This window comes from Bidens hawaiensis, unplaced genomic scaffold (assembly GCF_021521415.1).
Source record: "Bidens hawaiensis isolate Kalapana, Puna unplaced genomic scaffold, B.hawaiensis_p1.1 tig00042539_1, whole genome shotgun sequence".
In the NCBI taxonomy this organism is placed as follows: Eukaryota; Viridiplantae; Streptophyta; class Magnoliopsida; order Asterales; family Asteraceae; genus Bidens; species Bidens hawaiensis.
The window spans coordinates 32,217-45,139 of record NW_027497546.1 but is presented as its reverse complement, the minus strand read 5'-3'; the positions used below and the strand labels follow the sequence as shown (position 1 = coordinate 45,139).

At 36.1% G+C, this 12,923-nt stretch overlaps 1 protein-coding gene across 2 annotated transcripts; it reads right to left on the bottom strand.

Moving 5' to 3' along the window:
- Positions 1-8,748: 8,748 nt before the first annotated feature.
- LOC143593700 (protein FAR1-RELATED SEQUENCE 6-like) lies at positions 8,749-10,704 on the bottom strand. 2 transcript variants are annotated; one of them, XR_013146160.1, is made up of 3 exons: positions 10,018-10,704; positions 9,101-9,606; positions 8,749-9,030 (listed from the first exon to the last, which is right to left on the bottom strand). XR_013146160.1 is itself a non-coding variant. In XM_077073253.1 (2 exons), exons 1-2 carry the CDS (start codon positions 10,675-10,677, stop codon positions 9,451-9,453), a joined length of 816 nt encoding a protein of 271 aa, XP_076929368.1. In that variant the 5' UTR covers positions 10,678-10,704; the 3' UTR covers positions 9,064-9,450. The 2 variants fall into 2 exon arrangements, 1 of the variants encoding a protein (XP_076929368.1); XM_077073253.1 differs by lacking the exon at positions 8,749-9,030 and having other exon boundaries at positions 9,064-9,606.
- Positions 10,705-12,923: the final 2,219 nt, after the last annotated feature.

The window sequence follows — 12,923 nt, the reverse complement described above, 5'->3', positions numbered from 1 at the left end:
ATGACTTGTTTTACGAAACTGAGCAACCGAAAATTGTAATCTAACCATAAGACTTCTTTAGGTTAACAACATAGTTGATGAACACCTCCAATTACCAAGAATCCATCTGTGTGCATAGAAATCTGGTGATGGTCCAAATGGGATCAGAACTGATTTGTGATTCTTGATTTCGACTGACTCCAATTCCCCACAAATAAATAAAACAGAGCCACATAAATTAATATACTGTTTTGTCTCTCTAATCAATACAACTTGTAGGACCAGGCATATATGCAAGTTAAAAAGAAAATTTTTAACATTTAAACTGCAATTTGAGATGGAGCAACAACCTATAACTCTAAAATTGATGAGCTCATCTTTCTATATCCTAATTTGGGTGAATAACATACCTACATAAACCCTAATTTCCCAAATTCTTTTCAAAAGACACTACAATTCAAATTAATTTTAGGCATACAGACTCTAAATCATAAATTAATGATAAAATTATACAAACTGAGGGATATAGAATTCACCAGACTCGCAATCGAGCAAAGCCTCACGTTGTTGCTAAAGTCTTCTTCTGGCACTGATCTGAAATGGAGAAAAACATGAAGATGAGAGCGAGTTATGGAAAACCGATTTACTACTAAAACTCCAAGAGGGTTACCCATGAACTCACGGAAATGAACCTACTTGCCGAACAGCGTCTCTTGCAACTCACAGAGTCGGTGGAAAACGTTATAATGGAGCTAAGGGAGATCAACGAGCAAATACAATGCCAAGTTCTCCGGTGGACTTACTTCCCTCCACCGGGTCCATTTGATAGGGGAGATCCGTTCGGCGGCATTTAGAGAAATAGTTTGGTAGTAGTGTTGATTGTGATCATGTAATCAAGTGCATTAGGCACAGTGTTAGGAATATTGAGCTTAACACAATCTTTAATGTTTTCTTAGGACCACCGGGCTTAACCCGATTTCAAGTTTAGGACCTTTATTAAATTAATGAAAGTAATTTAGGAATTAATCTTGATTTGTCTTAATCTTCCGCCAAAAAACATCCACCCTCACATTAAAATTTAAAAGAAAATATTCCAGTGGCTAAAGCACGCCGGCGTGCTTCATAAAGCACGGGGGCATGATCACCCTAGGATCTTTAGCATGAAATGCGCCGACGCCGTACAATTCTCTGAATCAGAAACATTTATTCTTCAAGAAGCACGGGGGCGTGCCTCACATTCTGATGATCTATAAAATGCAACTCCATTTCACTATTCCATTCATACCAAACAAAAACACTTCTAAATGGATCAAAGAAAAATGGAGTGGCGTCCAGTAAGAAAGATCAAGCATGAGAATGGTGAGATTGAGCATGAGATGGGACGACTTCAAGAGGTCGTTAGGGAACAAGTTGAGAGTAACTTGCAAGTGGAAGCCTGCTTGATAGAGCTCATAAACAAGGTTGAGCTGCTTCGGTTTGAAAGTTTCCACGTTGCGGAAAACCGCAACAAGGGGATTAACTTCAAACTCAACAAGAAGCTCATCGAACTTGTGGAAGCCAAGAAGGCTCCCCTCACATCCAAGATCTGTTCGAAAGCGATAGTTTTTATGTAGAAGCTCTAGGTAACTAGACATTAAGAGCCTTGTTTTGCTAGGCTCGATTTTGTCTAAACTTAAAATTATTTGTTCTTTATTTTCCATGTGTGTATCGTTTTCATTTAATGAAGTTTTAGATGTTTATGTGTTTTTAATATGATTATCTCTAATTAAACAAGTCCGGGTCAATAAAAGAAGGCTACGGTTTGAAAATTGGTTAAAAAAATTAAAAAATTGCCATCTGCACATTGCAGCATGCTGCGTGCTTCTTGAAGCACGGGGGCGTGCCCGATGTTACAGTGCAGTTAATATATATTTTTTTATCAAAGACCAATTTTCCCTTAGCGAGAAAAACCAACCAAACCCTAATTCTTCCAAACCCTCCATCAATCTTCAAGCACAATCAAAAGGTATGTCAAAATATTGTTCTTTGTTGATTCAAGGGTTAAAATTGACCATTGAAAGTCAAAATCATGTTAAACCAAACCCTGGAACCCGTTTCTATAGGACATACTTGAATGAATTGGGTTGAACATCTCATAAATTGCAACTTAATTGTTATAATCTAGGGGTTGTTTTGATATAACAAGTAAAGTTTGATTCTAGACCTGATTAGTTTTTGGATTAAGTGGGTTATTGTATAGAAATCACTTGGATTCGGGTACTTGACTTGTTAAATACAAAAATCCGAACCCAAAGTGATAAGTTTCATAGAACCAGGTTGGCACGCAAGTTCAATCCCCGTATTAGTGCAGAACAGACCAAAAGCACGGGGTATACCTTCATAAAACAAGCCACCATGGTTAACAGAAATCAAACTCAAGTAAACGTTGTCAAAACCCTGCAGCACGAGGGCATGCTTATGAAAGCACGCGGGCGTGCTTTTCTCTCTGTTCCAGATTTCAATTTCTATTTAGTACATGTTTCACTAATTTTCTTTCATATTCCAGGATGGCTGAGATTAGAGACGACGACCACACATTTCTCGTATTCCCCGAACAAACTCGAAGGGATGACATCGCTCGAGAAAGGCTCGTTTATAACCCAGAAGAAAATGGTACCCAACTTTTACGCTTGCACAGACACGTTTAGGGATGTCAACCAACTAGAATGGTACAACATTCTTGTAATGGGACCATAGGCCCGTGTGTTCGGTCGCAATGGGAGAGCCGTGACTGAGTTAACCAAAGGATTCCTAGCATCTTTCTCGATGAAAACAAAACGACTCGACATGTGGGATGATGAAGGAGTGCAATTCAAAACCCGGGGTGGGGGGGGGGGGGTGGGGGGTTGTGTTATACCACTTCGGTAACTCAGTTGGGGGTTGATATTGGTATCTACACCGCCAAAAAACCATACACGGTGTGACATTTGAAACAAAATAAGGTACACCTCAGTACGTATTTACCGATTAAACGATTAAACGCTTATTATGTACCGAACAAACGATTAATTAAACGGGTCTGGTTATGACCCAGATACCTCGGGGGGGCCATCTATAAGTGATATACATTTAATATAAGCTAACATATTATTATTATGGCCTTAGTACGATAGCAAACAAGTTAAACAAAAACATACTCGTTTAACTACCCGCTATGAACTTAATCGCGAAAGAGAGTTACAAAACAAGCATTTTATCATCCGTTAAGCCGAAAAAGATTTACAAAACACTTATTGGGAATGTTTTTAAACGATCCGTGAAAATATTTTCTTTTACAAACAAATAGTATGTTTTTATAAATTTACACAAAATGGCTGAAAAACGATTGTTTTCGCATTGTTTGTCGTACCCGGTATATTTTTCACGCCAAAAACCGAACCCGAAATAAATTTGGACTTGGTATTTCACGTACGGACATGCTAAACGATGTAATGGACCAAAATTGGGCCAAAGGGGTGGCCCATGAAACTTGCGGCCGCCACCCCTTAGTATATTATTATTACTATGCTTACTTAGTAAATAAGATACTTTAGATATTTTCATGGATCAAAATTCCAAAAACCAAACACCATATCTGCTGCTCTTTAATTTCCATAGCAAAAGCCCAAGGAAAGTTCTACCTTGATCAAATTTATACTTGTTTAAACACGTTTGAATTCATATAAATGTAGTTTGATTACCAAAAATCATTCCTAACCATGAAAAAATCCTAAAAATAGTCCAAAAACATGTTTTGATCATACACATGGCTAAGAATCAGAATCATACTCTTTTTTTGTCCATAAACACGGATTAAAGGGTTTAAATGACGTTTTTACGGTTCAAAAGTTCGGTTTAATGCCCTAGCCGAAACCCTAAGTTACAAGGCTGACATATTGATGAAACATGCTTGGTTTGTGATATAGGACCTGTACTTAACTTACATAGAAGCACAACGACCCGAAAACTTGATTAAGTGGGTAAAAACGGATGAAAAGCGTAAAGGTAATGCCGAATTGCTCGATTACGGGCTGTTTAGGATTTGATTGTATTGTGCATATTGTTAGATTGTAAAATTTTGTAAGGATATCAGGGACAATATGATTGAGTCTCTGTCCAAATTTGGTAAGTTTTCGACCATCCAAGAATATTTGGCAAAATTATTACCGAATTGGGACGTTTATTTGGGAAAAATACTTAAAATGCTTGAAAAATTAAGAAATTTTGTTGGGAACTCATATTTGGTATAATATGATCACATATGAAATTTGGGGTCATTTAGAAATTCCTAGCTATGTTTTGTGGATTCGCATTTATTCGAGTTTTCATAGTTGTTTTTGGCTCGAAAAGGGTATTTGGCAAGGTTTTTAGGTTCTAGAAATTTTAAAGGTTGTTTTGGGAAGTGTCTTGATCACTTAAGAATTTTTCAAATTTTTCAGAAATCGTTTGGTATAAACGGACGATTTTCGGGTTAAATATAGCATATAAAATGAATTTTTATAAATTAATAAATCAGTAAATAATACCAGAATATTTCTATAAAAAGCTACATATTTTAATTGATAAGTGGCTAAATTTTCGTAATTTAATGATTAACGGATAATTAATTATGCTAATTTGAAATATTAAACAAATTCAATTATGATAAAAATCGACGAGTTCGTGATTAACGAACCTGTTAGAATATCAGAACATCGAGAGTGATCAAAAACCACATTTTTTGGTTAATTAAGTAAAACCTAACTTTTTGTGTGAAATCCGGACAATTTGGGTGAATTGTGTGCGTATTTCTCCAAACCAGACTAAATAAACGGAAATGAGTCCCGTAGCGAATCCGGACCCCTAATTTGTGATCATTCTTTATAACTTAATCATTTTATCAACCAACACGCTTACCCAAGTTTACATCCCCATACATGTTCTCTAAACGCATAAACGAACAACTTGGCTCAGCTGGTGAAACGGAAAAACTGAGCCAAGTTCGGTTTTAAGTATTAAACATTGAATAACACCACAATCTAAGCCTATTAACACTTTCTGGGCATAACAGCTATACCCAGACTTTATATACAGCCAAGTTTAATATAAATATTATAATAATATTAAAATATTAATATTATTATAATATTGATTATAGGGACTGGTGATAGCGAGTCGAACCAACTGCGAGCTGACACTGTACCGGATCTCTACTAAACAGTTTGTTTCATGACCCCATTTTCCGAACTGTTTTACAAACTTTTGGGGTGAAAATCATGTTTGCTTATATCTATATACATAACTGAAACGTATGATGATGTGAATTATCTAAGTGCTAACATATGAAAATCCCTACGAACATAGTGATTAACTTCGAGCGGGTGGCTTGTGAATAGTACTATTGGTTTGACAAACCCAGACGGGGCCAACACGGTTTGCTGAGACCTTATAACGTTTGCACATATCCATAATTATACAAACAAGCTATGTAGTGTTAGGCATGGCTACTTGAGGTATGTTGTGGGCAGAAGTGGGGCCATAGTGGTTGATTGCGCGTGGGAAATGGAGGCACGTAGCACGTACAAACAGTCCAGGCTTCATTGTAGCTAAGCATAATTACATCACATATACACATACATACATACTTACATGCGTATATACAAACTATGACTTGTGATTACGCATACGTGTTTTTCTTGAAACGTTTGAAACTCCCCAACTCGTGTAGTTGACCCATTTTAAACGTGCTTTTCAAGTGTGGTACCGAAGTTGGAAAATCCTTGATGTTGTGCTATCTGTTACTGAATGTGGTCGAGGCGGTGTGAATAGATGCAAGGGTATTAGTATCGAATAGAATAGTTTAACGAACAGATTTTGTTGTATCCCTAGTTTGTAAACAAAGATAGAACAATGTAATATATTGTAAATTAGTTTGTAATGTTTCTTTATAAACAATGTGATTGATACCAGAGGTGTATGTTACATTTCCGTTTTACGCTTCCGTAATTTTGCTAAATGGGGTGTGACAGAAGTTGGTATCAGAGCCATTGGTTATAAAGGATTATTTTATCCTTTAGGATACCTAATATATAACCATAGGTTCGATTAACTCTGGAAAAATAAATAATAATTTAATATTATATACTGATGGATACCGGGATGAACTCGTAAGGAAAGTGAGTTATTGTGGTCCGGAACATAATAACAGACTTGCTTGTACGAGGGAATTCAGGGAGAAATCGTGGGACATACCAATAGGTAAAAATGACAACATATGTGTATAAAAGTTAATATTAAATATATAAATATGTAACACGCATACGAGCTTATCTGGAACAAGGTGTATGAATACATGTATGTACGGTACTGTCAATAATGGTAAATCTTATTATAATTAATATTATATTTGATTATAATCAATATTAATTCTTATTATAATTAAAATTAAATTTTAATAAAACTAATATTATATTTTATTATAATTAATATTAGAGAAAATTACTGATTGAGTCCCTGTGGTTTTTAAGCGGAGTCATGTTGAGTCCCTGTAAAAAAAAATGACCTGCTTGAATCCTTCACGTTTAAAAACTGAACATTTTGAGTCCCTCCGTCAGATTGGCGTTATCTTTTCCATCCAAAAACCCTTTAAATTACTACTATACCCCCTACCTCCTTAATTATAATATCTGACTTCTGAATAAAGAACCCTAATCATTTTTCTATCTCTCGTTGTTTCTTCTTCTTCGCTGCTTCAATTGGAGCCCTAAGTGGCTTCAATTGGAGCCCTAATTACTTGTTTCTTCTTCTTCTTGTTCAATTCGATTGGAGTTAAAATGTCGCATTTCACATCCTCATCCTCTTTGTCAGCGAAATCAAGGTCATATGGCACTGGTTCATCGGATTTTTTTTGCTCTTATGGTGCAAATACGTGCTATCGTGTATCCCAGACTAATGCTAACCCCAGTCGTCGATTCCTTTCCTGTGTAAGTATTTTTAATACTCAGATCTCTCGAATTGTTTTTAGCTTAATTTAATTGAATGAAAATAGTTGTTAAATCAGTTTGTATAGAGGTTAATTTGAATGAAATGAGTTTGTTAGGGTTAGAATTAGAGGTGTCCAAAAAGCCCGAACCCAATTAAGCTAGCTAGGGCCGGGTTAAATAAGGTCAAAAGTTATTAATCGGGTTATTCGGGTTAAGCCGATTAATCAGCTTCTCAAACCTTTTAATGTTATATAACTAGCCATTTAATAACATACATAAACAAATGGTTTGATGAGCAAGAAAATAAATTTGGGAACGAGACTTACATGAGCAATTGCATTAGCAGTTTTAGTTGGCGCGATTCAGAATGCGTGTGATGTAAAAATTAATCAAAAAGTGTTTGAAAATACCAAACTTTTAGTGATATGATATCGAACAAGTAATTGGAGGGTAGGGTGGAGTGGTGTTAAACGGATTGTGTTTGTGGATTAGCGGTCTAAGACACGTAACTTGAACACGACCCACATACTTGTGAGTTGATCCGTACACGACCCGTTCGACCGGAAGTTCTTTTATTTTTTCACTTTATTATTAATATTTTTAATCTGCATTTCACAACTTGGTTCTTTGTTGTGCACATTTCATTTTTCTTGTTACATTACATATGAAAATAATTAACTTATAATACACAGATTAACTTATAATACACAGATTATTGATCGTTAGGCTATTTTCATTAATACTATTATACCCTTAGGTTTGGTGCTAATATTATGATATATCGTTTTTTTAATATTACAATCAAAGCTTTTGCACATCACAATTTAATATTATACTATATCGTTTTTTTTGGTTTAAATATAACACTAATTAACACCACTATAGTTAGAATGGTTGATTATTGTTGTTCGTTACAGAAGGGTTCTTGTGGATGGTTAAAGTGGGCAGATACTCTACTTGTCGCGGTTGTGAAAGGATCCCCGCATTGGTCAAGAGTATGATGAAGAAAAACAAGTATGCAAGAACCAAAGCTAAGGAAGTCACAAAATTGAAGATTGTTTTTGTTTGTAATGTAATTTATTAATCAATCAATGTTTTCTTTTCAATCTTGTTTGGTTAGTCTTTCTTTGTAATGCAATTTATTAATCAACCAATGTTTTCTTTTCAATAAAGATTGGATCTTGTTTGACTTTTGATCATAACAAAATCAATTTGTGTGTTAACATAATAGAATTGAATATATATGATATTTTCTTAGCTTTTTGTTTTCACTTTTTAATGTTGAAATAATATTCTTAGCCTAAACACACAGACAAGATATAATTTAGTAACACACCAAAAAATAACAACAAAAAGTTATCATACCATTACACAATTTGTGATGAAAATTAAACCATTACACAATTTGTAACCAGCAAAAGACAATACCAAAACACTAAATAGTCATTACCAAAATATAAAAAAGTTAACACCATCATTCGCGTTGTTCACTTGAAGTTGTTGTCCCACCATTACTGATGCATCTTCTACAATTATGACTAAAATCACCACACTTGCCGCATTTTACCGTGCCGCCTTGTCTTGTCATTTTACCTCCTTAGAAAACACTTTTTCCACCTCTTCAACTCTTTTTGTCCTCTTATCCTCAAGAGACTTCTTGCTTCTCTCATCCCATGACTTTTTTCTCTTTTTCTCTGGCCTCCCAATCTATGAAAAAGACACAAAATTATCTGTAAAAATTAAACATGTTTATAATTTAACAATACTAGTTTTAACGAGTTACCTGTTTATGATGTTTAGGTGGAATGAGTGTTGTTGGACATTGTGAAGGCATCCAATAATCTTCACTTGGGATTGGCATTATTTGGTTATCATACACCTTTTTCCAAGTATCTAACCAGTAAGCCTCAGACACCCATTCCTCAGGTATGCCAACATTCATATTATTGATAGCCATGTCATTTATAGCCGCCACTGCATGTTTACACGGCATCCCTGTCAAATCCTATTTCCTACAAGTGCATGTTCTGTATTTCACGTTCACAACACATTGGGATCTTATACTATTCACCTATCAATATAAAAAAAACAACTTTAAAATCCAAAATAAGAATAAGGAATGACATGTAATAGTATTTTACCTGGTAATTCTGAGCATCCACCATAAGAACAGTCAGTTGTGATGCCTCAGACTTTATATCCTCAAATATTTTTGTAGCATTTGGTGTTAAAGGGCCTGCAGCCTTTGACACCATCTTTCTCACATTAACAATCCTCCTTGTTATGTACTCTCTGATATACTCTAAGCATGTGATTACAGGCTTGTCCCTTGCTCCAACCAATTGCTTGTTAAAACTCTCACACATATTGTTTAGTTGAATACCAGACTTTGCCCTACCTGAATAATGGGCTTTTGACCATGTTTTAGCTGAAATCTGGTTAAGCCAATCATATAAAGTAGCATCTGCTTCCTTTATTTCCTCCATAGCTTTCAAATAGTAAGGGATGGAAGTGGCACCGCTGCTTTCAAGAACATGTTTTTAGACACATCCCCTCGCCATTGCTTCTTCATGTTCTCGTGGATGTGTCTAACACAAAACCGATGCTCAGCCCTAGGGAACACCTTTTCTAATGCTGGAATTAAGCCCTAAAACAACAAACAAAAATTTACAGCAAATAAAAAAGCAATTAACAAAAACAGCAAACAAAAACATAAAAAACAGCAACAGAAACAGCTAAAAGAACAGCAATAACAGCAACAAAACAACGTAAAAACAACAATAACAACATTAACAGCCTAAAAAACAGCCATTAACAGCATTTTCAGCATCAACAGCAACAAAACAGCTTAAAAAACAACAATAACAGCATTAACAGCCTAAAAAACAGCAATTACAGCACTAACAGTAACAAAACAGCTTAAAAAACAGCAATAACAGCCTAAAAACATCAATTAACAGCATTAACAACCTAAAAAGCAGTAATTAACAGCATTAACGACATAAAAAAAAATATTATCAGCAACAACAACAACAAAACAGCTTAAAAAACAGAATACCTTTTGACGGTCACTAATAAAAGTGAAGTTAGCATCGGTGGGGAAATCAAGAGTATCTTTAAGGCACTCTAAGAACCATGTCCATGAGTGTAGAGTTTCAGCTTCCACAAGTGCAAAAGCAACCGGATAAATACACCTGTTACCATCAATACTTACTGAAGTCAAGATTTGACCTGGAAATGGGCCTTTCATAAAACATCCATCTAGCCCCAAAAATTCTCTTCCCAACATTTGAAAACCTTTCTTTGTAGCACCATAACATATATAAACCCTCCTGAATTGCCTAGTAGGACTGCTAGGGTCATGACATGGTTCCACATCTATTTTGACATAGCTACCAGGGTTGGCTTTTACCAGTTGTTCAAGGTAGGCTCTTAGCAGACCGTATTGTTGTATAAAATCACCATCTTTTTTATCATTTGCAAGCTTCTTTGCTCTTCTCACTTTCACTTCAGAAACATGGATCTGATGCTTCTTCTGGATTTTATCTTGGAGAGATTTCACAGGGATTGTAGGATTTGTTTCAATTTCCGACTCTATCTCCTTCGCTATGGTGCCCATAATGTATAGCCCAACAACCCTAGTTTGGAGACACTGATGTTGGTGGGAAATTGTTTTCACACACCACTGATCTGAAATGGATGGTCTTGAGATCTGCATTGCACAAGGGCAAGTGGGTTTAGTTTTAGTTTTCCTTTTTTTTGCACTTTGAGCCTTAAGATTTTCCCCAGTTGGCAAGTTTGAACTCTCACCTCTCATCAAAGTAGGATTCTTACCCAAACACACTACTCTATACCTTATATTGTCATTTTTCTTAATGTAAAGCTCTCTTCTTGATGCCACTGCATATGTTTTAACCATTTGGTTCATCGTATCCTTATCTTCAATTAACTGACCAACATAGAATGGGCATGCATCACTCGAAGGCCCGGCACTAATTGCTTTCCTTCTTATCCTCTGTTTCACTGTGTTCAACATAGTGGAAGTATCTTCATCGCTATACACAAGGTCAAACTCGAGACTTTTCTCATGTTCGTCGCCTTCATAATCATCTAGTGCATTATCTGTGGCATTATAAACTTCAACATCAGCATCAACATTATTTTTGAAGACTGTCATGTCCACTTCTACATCTTCCAAATACTCATAACCAATTTCTTCAATAGTGTAATCTTGATCATCCTCTATTTCATACGAACCCCGATTCTTGTGAGTCGGTTTCATTGCCCTCTTCCTCATTCAACCTATTTGATGTGTACATTATATCAACTACATCTACCCTGGTGCCTTTTTTCATTTGCAAAGTCAAAATGGGAAAAAGACGATACATTGTTTATCACTCGTGAATACCCATGTTCCACATATATATCAACCACCTTAATTCCACCTCTTACAATATCAAATATTTTCTTAAAATCAAATTTATCACACAATGGATGTATACCCCAATCCATACACACATTCGGTTCTCTATAATGAAAGTAAAGTACCTCGCTAGGAGGATATCCTAGATTCCTTGCCATATCAACCAAATCACCCTTACCAATTTTTCAAACCTCCACATTGTCGATGAAAACCGACCGGCCTCCCCCGTAAGCTCTACCCGGAAATTGAGAAAACTCGCCTCCATGGTAAATATTAAACGTAAACAAATTGCTATCTTCTGTAATTAAAAGAAAAAAAATCAAACTTTGTTTATAATTTTAACTAAAAGTCTTTGTGATTAATTTTTACATCACCCACCAACATTATTAAATGGCTAGTAATATATTATTAAATCAAACCATTTGTATCTGCTAATTCAATCGAACCATCTGCTTCTGTATATTATTACATGGTTTATTATATAACATTAAAGGTTCAAGAAGCTAATTTGAACTTACGATAAGCGTCAACAGAAAATTCTTCTTCGGGAAGACGTATCCTCCACACTCCACGGTTCATCGAAGAAGATGGAGGCGAGCACGGACGAAGACCAGCGAAGAAGAACGAAGATCAGCGAAGAAGATGGACGAAGACCAGCGAGCACGGTTCAGTTTCACGTATCCTCCATGGCCTGCAAGTTGACGGTTCACTTCTGTATTTCGCGGCCTGCAAGTTGACGGCAGTTAGGGTAATATGAATGGTGAAGAGTGAAGACAAGGCTGTAATATGATGTTAAGGTAAATTAGGGTAAATATGATAGAACAAGGAAATTGACAAAAATACCCTTCAAATAAAAGTATTAATAATGGATGTTAGTTTGCGGGGACTCAAAATGTTCAGTTTTTAAACGTGAAGGATTCAAGAAGGTCATTTTTTTACAGGGACTCAACATGACTCCGCTTAAAGACCACAGGGACTCAATCAGTAATTTTCTCTTAATATTAAATATGGCCTAACTTATAAACCTCCCCTACACTAACACTAGCAATAAATATTATTGTTATAAGTAACCATTATGCAGGGAAATAGCGAAGAGTAACGACTATGTACCAGAAGAGGAATCGGTGATATCTGAGGAAGTGGAAGATCCGGAGGTCGAGGAGGAAGACCCGAAAGAGGATCTGAAGATGATCCGGAGGAGGACGAAGATGAGATAATTGTTAGAGAACTACCCAACAATGACCTCGACATGTCTGGTTATGGATGTGATAGTTACCCACCCAGGTCACCACATAGAGGCCATGACGAGGTTACCATTCAGTATCGTTCACCCACTAGAGTAGCTAGATCACCTACTCCACCTATCCACCTGTCCCCGACGACCTCAGTTACACGACAAGCCCATCATACCACTCGTATTTGGGTTACCCCAATCGACCCTACCTTATCCCCACCTAGATCCACTTACCATGGGGAAAAGCCTTCACGCCATAGGACATGTGATACATCCTCCCGTTCAGTAAGTATAACTACCTCTAACC

Bases quoted from the DNA above. Each gene is read 5' to 3' on its own strand.
- LOC143593700 (XM_077073253.1), bottom strand. From the start codon at position 10,677: ATGCAGATCTCAAGACCATCCATTTCAGATCAGTGGTGTGTGAAAACA. The intron at 9,607-10,017 runs GTATTCTGTTTT...TTGTTGTTTTAG, and splicing joins TTATTAGTGACCGTCAAAAG to GGCTTAATTCCAGCATTAGA.